Genomic DNA, 6,293 nt, shown 5'->3' with positions numbered 1-6,293 from the left:
AATACCACAAAAGTGGACTTAAATACCACAAAAGTGGACTTAAATACCACAAAAGTGGACTTAAATACCACAAAAGTGGACTTTAATAGTACAAAAGTGGACTTTAATAGCACAACAGTGGACTTTAATACAACAGTGGACTTAAATACCACAAAAGTTGATTTAAATAACACAAAATTCTACTTAAATCACACAAAAGTTGACTTAAACACAAAAGTGGACTTGAATACCACAAAAGTGGACTTAAATACCACAAGTCAACTTAAAAAGCACAAAAGTGGACTTAAGTAGCACAAAAGTCGACTTAAATACCACAAAAGTTGTCTTAAATACCACAAAAGTGGACTTAAATACCACAAAAGTGGACTTAAATACCACAAAAGTGGACTTAAATACCACAAAAGTGGACTTAAATACCACAAAAGTGGACTTAAATACCACAAAAGTGGACTTTAATAGTACAAAAGTGGACTTTAATAGCACAACAGTGGACTTTAATACAACAGTGGACTTAAATACCACAAAAGTTGATTTAAATAACACAAAATTCTACTTAAATCACACAAAAGTTGACTTAAACACAAAAGTGGACTTGAATACCACAAAAGTGGACTTGAATACCAGAAAAGTGGATTTAAATGGCACAAAAGTTGATTTAAATAGCACAAAAGTTAACTTAAATAGCACAAAAGTTGACTTTAATACCACAAAAGTGGACTTTGATACCACAAAAGTGGGCTTCACTAATCCTGGCCTCCATTGCGACGAATAAAGTAAGTTTCTTGCAAGTATCATTATCACTGGAAGAGGAGGAGGAATAGCTAAACATGCTTCACTACACACCGTAGGAGGATACAATAGCTCGCCACTAACAAAAGCTAGCGCTCCTGAATGTAAACAAACGCCATGGGTACAAAAGTTGACTTAAGTAGCACAAAAGTGGACTTAAATAGCAAAAAGGCGACTTAAATACCACAAAAGTCGACTTAAATAGCACAAAAGTTGACTTAAATACCACAAAAGTCGACTTAAGAAGCACAAAAGTCGACTTAAATACCACAAAAGTCGACTTAAATAGCACAAAAGTGGGCTTGCATACCACAAAAGTTGACTTAAATCGCACAATAGTTGACTTAAATACCACAAAAGTCGACTTAAATACCACAAAAGTTGACTTAAATAGCACAATAGCCGACTTAAATACCACAAAAGTGGGCTTACATACCACCAAAGTTGACTTAAATACCACAAAAGTGTACTTAAATACCACAAAAGTGGACTTTAATTGCACAAAAGTGGACTTTAATTGCACAAAAGTGGACTTTAATTGCACAAAAGTGGACTTTAATTGCACAAAAGTGGACTTTAATAGTACAACAGTGGACTTAAATACCACAAAAGTTGATTTAAATAACAAAATTCTACTTAAATCACACAAAAGTTGACTTAAATACCACAAAAGTGGACTTACATACCACAAAAGTCGACTTAAATACCACAAAAGTGGACTTACATACCACCAAAGTTGACTTAAATCGCACAATAGTTGACTTAAATCACACAAAAGTTGACTTAAATATCACAAAAGTTGACTTAAATAGCACAAAAGCTGACTTTAATAACACAACAGTGGACTTAAATACCACAAAAGTTGACTTAATTAACACAAAATTCTACTTAAATCACACAAAAGTTGACTTAAATAACACAAAAGTTGACTTTAATACCACAAAAGTGGACTTAAATACCACAAAAGTGGACTTAAATGATACAAAAGTGGACTTAAATAGCACAAAAGTTGACTTAAATACCACAAATGTTGACTTTAATAGCACAAAAGTGGACTTAAATACCACAAAAGTGGACTTAAATACCACAAAAGTGGACTTAAATGGCACAAAAGTGGACTTAAATGGCACAAAAGTTGACTTAAATAGCACAAAAGTGGGCTTAAATAGCACAAAAGTCAACTTAAATACCACAAAAGTTGGCTTACATACCACAAAAGTTGACTTAAATCGCACAACAGTTGACTTAAATACCACAAAAGTTGACTTAAATACCACAAAAGTTGACTTAAATGCACAAAAGTGGACTTTAATAGCACAACAGTGGACTTAAATACCACAAAAGTTGATTTAAATAACACAAAATTCTACTTAAATCACACAAAAGTTGACTTAAATAACACAAAAGTTGACTTTAATAGCACAAAAGTCGACTTTAATACCACAAAAGTGGATTTACATACCACAAAAGTTGACTTAAATACCACAAAAGTCGACTTAAATACCACAAAAGTGGACTTACATACCACCAAAGTGGACTTACATACCACCAAAGTTTACTTAAATCGCACAATAGTTGACTTAAATCGCACAAAAGTTGACTTAAATATCACAAAGGTTGACTTAAATAGCACAACAGTGGACTTAAATACCACAAAAGTTGACTTAATTAACACAAAATTCTACTTAAATCACAAAAGTTGACTTAAACACAAAAGTTGACTTTAATACCACAAAAGTGGACTTAAATACCACAAAAGTGGACTTAAATGATACAAAAGTGGACTTAAATAGCACAAAAGTTGACTTAAATAGCATAAAAGTTGACTTAAATAGCATAAAAGTTGACTTAAATACCACAAAAGTTGACTTTAATAGCACAAAAGTGGACTTAAATACCACAAAAGTTGATTTAAATAGCACAGAATTCTACTTAAATCACACAAAAGTTGACTTAAATGACACAAAAGTTGACTTAAATACCACAAAAGTGGACTTAAATACCACAAAGGTGGACTTAAATGGCACAAAAGTGGACTTAAATAGCACAAAAGTCGACTTAAATACCACAAAAGTGGACTTTAATACCTTAGTATGTTTAAAAGTGGACTTAAATGGCACAAAAGTGGACTTAAATAGCACAAAAGTGAACTTAAATACCACAAAAGTCGACTTTAATACCTTAGTACGTTTAAAAGTGGAGTTAAATGGCACAAAAGTGGACTTAAGTACTACAAATGTGGACTTAAATAGCACAAAAGTGGACTTAATTACCACAAAAGTTGACTTTAATAGCACAAAAGTGGACTTAAATACCACAAAAGTTGATTTAAATAGCACAGAATTCTACTTAAATCACACAAAAGTTGACTTAAATGACACAAAAGTTGACTTAAATACCACAAAAGTGGACTTAAATACCACAAAGGTGGACTTAAATGGCACAAAAGTGGACTTAAATAGCACAAAAGTCGACTTAAATACCACAAAAGTGGACTTTAATACCTTAGTATGTTTAAAAGTGGACTTAAATGGCACAAAAGTGGACTTAAATAGCACAAAAGTGAACTTAAATACCACAAAAGTCGACTTTAATACCTTAGTATGTTTAAAAGTGGAGTTAAATGGCACAAAAGTGGACTTAAGTACTACAAATGTGGACTTAAATAGCACAAAAGTGGACTTAATTACCACAAAAGTCGACTTTAATACCTTAGTACGTTTAAAAGTGGACCTAAATGGCACAAAAGTGGACTTAAGTACTACAAAAGTCGTCTTAATTAGCACAAAAGTGGACTTAAATACCACAAAAGTGGACTTAAATACCACAAAAGTCGACTTAAATACCACAAAAGTGGACTTACATACCACCAAAGTGGACTTACATACCACCAAAGTTTACTTAAATCGCACAATAGTTGACTTAAATCGCACAAAAGTTGACTTAAATATCACAAAGGTTGACTTAAATAGCACAACAGTGGACTTAAATACCACAAAAGTTGACTTAATTAACACAAAATTCTACTTAAATCACAAAAGTTGACTTAAATAACACAAAAGTTGACTTTAATACCACAAAAGTGGACTTAAATACCACAAAAGTGGACTTAAATGATACAAAAGTGGACTTAAATAGCACAAAAGTTGACTTAAATAGCATAAAAGTTGACTTAAATAGCATAAAAGTTGACTTAAATACCACAAAAGTTGACTTTAATAGCACAAAAGTGGACTTAAATACCACAAAAGTTGATTTAAATAGCACAGAATTCTACTTAAATCACACAAAAGTTGACTTAAATGACACAAAAGTTGACTTAAATACCACAAAAGTGGACTTAAATACCACAAAGGTGGACTTAAAAGGCACAAAAGTGGACTTAAATAGCACAAAAGTCGACTTAAATACCACAAAAGTGGACTTTAATACCTTAGTATGTTTAAAAGTGGACTTAAATGGCACAAAAGTGAACTTAAATACCACAAAAGTCGACTTTAATACCTTAGTACGTTTAAAAGTGGAGTTAAATGGCACAAAAGTGGACTTAAGTACTACAAATGTGGACTTAAATAGCACAAAAGTGGACTTAATTACCACAAAAGTCGACTTTAATACCTTAGTACGTTTAAAAGTGGACGTAAATGGCACAAAAGTGGACTTAAGTACTACAAAAGTCGTCTTAATTAGCACAAAAGTGGGTTTAAAACGCACAAAGTGAAGTGAATGATATTTATATAGCGCTTTTCTTTAGTGACTGAAAGTGCTTTCCATAGTGAAAGCCAAAATGTAAGTTCCATTGAAAGCAGGTGGGTCAAGTGTCTTGCCCAAGGACACGACGGCAGTGACTAGGATGGCGGAAGCAGGGATCGAACCTGGAACCCTCAAGTTGCTGGCACGGCCAGCCGAGCTGTAGCGCCACAAAAGGTCAGAGCAGTGGTGTGAAATGAGGGTTTTATTGATGGCGTCCCCGAGGACTAAGAAGAAAAGGCTAGACAATAAATAGAAGATGGCGGCAGGTCACATGACTTCCACTGCCAGCCTCAAGTGTACAAACGCGGTCACGTGACCTCGCAGCACGCGAGTAACAATTAGCGGGAAGAAAGTAGTAGACGCTCACCAGCGCGGGACCAGCCTTCGTTAATACTGATTAGAAAAGTCCTTCCGGAACCTTCCTCTGCACCCTCGTGTTGCACCTGCACTTCCTTCTTCCACTTGGTCCTGCAAAAAACTTCCTCCCTTTTGGCCACGCCCACAAATTAGTGTGGTTAGAGGAGAGAAAAGGTGCATTCCCGGAGGCCCCGCCTCCAGACGCCGCTCAGTTCCCGTTCATCTCCGGGGGGGCGAGCAGGCCCACACGTCCGGTGGCGCTCTTGATGACCTCCAACCACCTGGCGGCAGAGGAGCGGCGAGTAGGAAGCAGGAAGGGGAGGAGTTAGAGAAGACTTACCTGTCGAAGGTGTACTCGCTCTCGGCCCGGAAGAAATAGACGTGAGACTTGAACTGCAGCTTGAAGACGTAATCTTTGTGGACGTGGTCCGCCTCCTCGGGCGTGCTCACCGTGTAGCCCAGCAGCGGCAGGCTGGCCAGCGGGAAGTCGTCCTGAGCAAAATGTTCAACGTTTCCATACTCAAAACATATCGCAGTTTTTAAAAAGTTCAACGTTTCTGTGGAGGGAGGTGTGGCTAGCGCGCCTGCAGGAGCAAAAGTCACCGCCTATGTCTATGGTGCTGAGGACGAGCACCATCAGATGGGGGCGGGGCATGTGCTGACGGCGAGACACAGCTGACAGGTGATTAGATTTCCCAGGTGGTACGTGTTAATCTAATCATCTGTTGTCTTTAACATTGAGCGGCCGAGAGCAGAGGGGGAGAGAGGATATGGACGTGACTGAGAAGTCACGTTCTGGGGGAAAATGACTTTTGAGAAAAACTATGTACATTAAAACCTTTGTTCAAAACTGCACGCTTGGCTCTTGTGCCGTGTCTACAGGGGAACTTCCACTGTTTCTAAACAAAAACATATCAGAATTTTAAAACAAGTTCAACGTTTCTAAACATGTCGAAATTTAAAAATGTTCAACGTTTTTAAAAAACATTTTTGAATTTAATTACAAGTTCAACATTTCTACAGGTAAAAGCCAGTAAATTAGAATATTTTGAAAAACTTGATTTATTTCAGTAATTGCATTCAAAAGGTGTAACTTGTACATTATATTTATTCATTGCACACAGACTGATGCATTCAAATGTTTATTTCATTTAATTTTGATGATTTGAAGTGGCAACAAATGAAAATCCAAAATTCCGTGTGTCACAAAATTAGAATATTACTTAAGGCTAATACAAAAAAGGGATTTTTAGAAATGTTGGCCAACTGAAAAGTATGAAAATGAAAAATATGAGCATGTACAATACTCAATACTTGGTTGGAGCTCCTTTTGCCTCAATTACTGCGTTAATGCGGCGTGGCATGGAGTCGATGAGTTTCTGGCACTGCTCAGG

The 6,293-nt window shown here is 36.2% G+C and overlaps 1 protein-coding gene across 3 annotated transcripts in view; it reads right to left on the bottom strand.

Annotated features, from left to right (window-relative positions):
* Nucleotides 1-4,479: 4,479 nt before the first annotated feature.
* The window catches only part of farp2 (FERM, RhoGEF and pleckstrin domain protein 2), a 179,691-nt gene continuing 177,877 nt past the window's right edge, over nucleotides 4,480-6,293 (bottom strand). Inside the window, exons 27-28 of one of the 3 annotated variants that reach the window (XM_061977479.2) lie at nucleotides 5,240-5,391; nucleotides 4,480-5,180 (exon numbers count right to left, since the gene is read on the bottom strand). In XM_061977479.2, the coding sequence (XP_061833463.2) occupies nucleotides 5,108-5,180; nucleotides 5,240-5,391 (225 nt within the window). In that variant the 3' untranslated portion in view covers nucleotides 4,480-5,107. The remainder of the gene's footprint in view (nucleotides 5,181-5,239; nucleotides 5,392-6,293) is intronic. The other 2 variants (XM_061977476.2, XM_061977478.2) reach the window with 2 other exon arrangements.

The sequence above is a fragment of the Nerophis lumbriciformis genome, linkage group LG18 (genome assembly GCF_033978685.3).
Source record: "Nerophis lumbriciformis linkage group LG18, RoL_Nlum_v2.1, whole genome shotgun sequence".
NCBI classification, from domain to species: domain Eukaryota; kingdom Metazoa; phylum Chordata; class Actinopteri; order Syngnathiformes; family Syngnathidae; genus Nerophis; species Nerophis lumbriciformis.
Note: the sequence above shows the minus strand (reverse complement) of the source record. Positions and strands in the feature narration are given on the sequence as shown.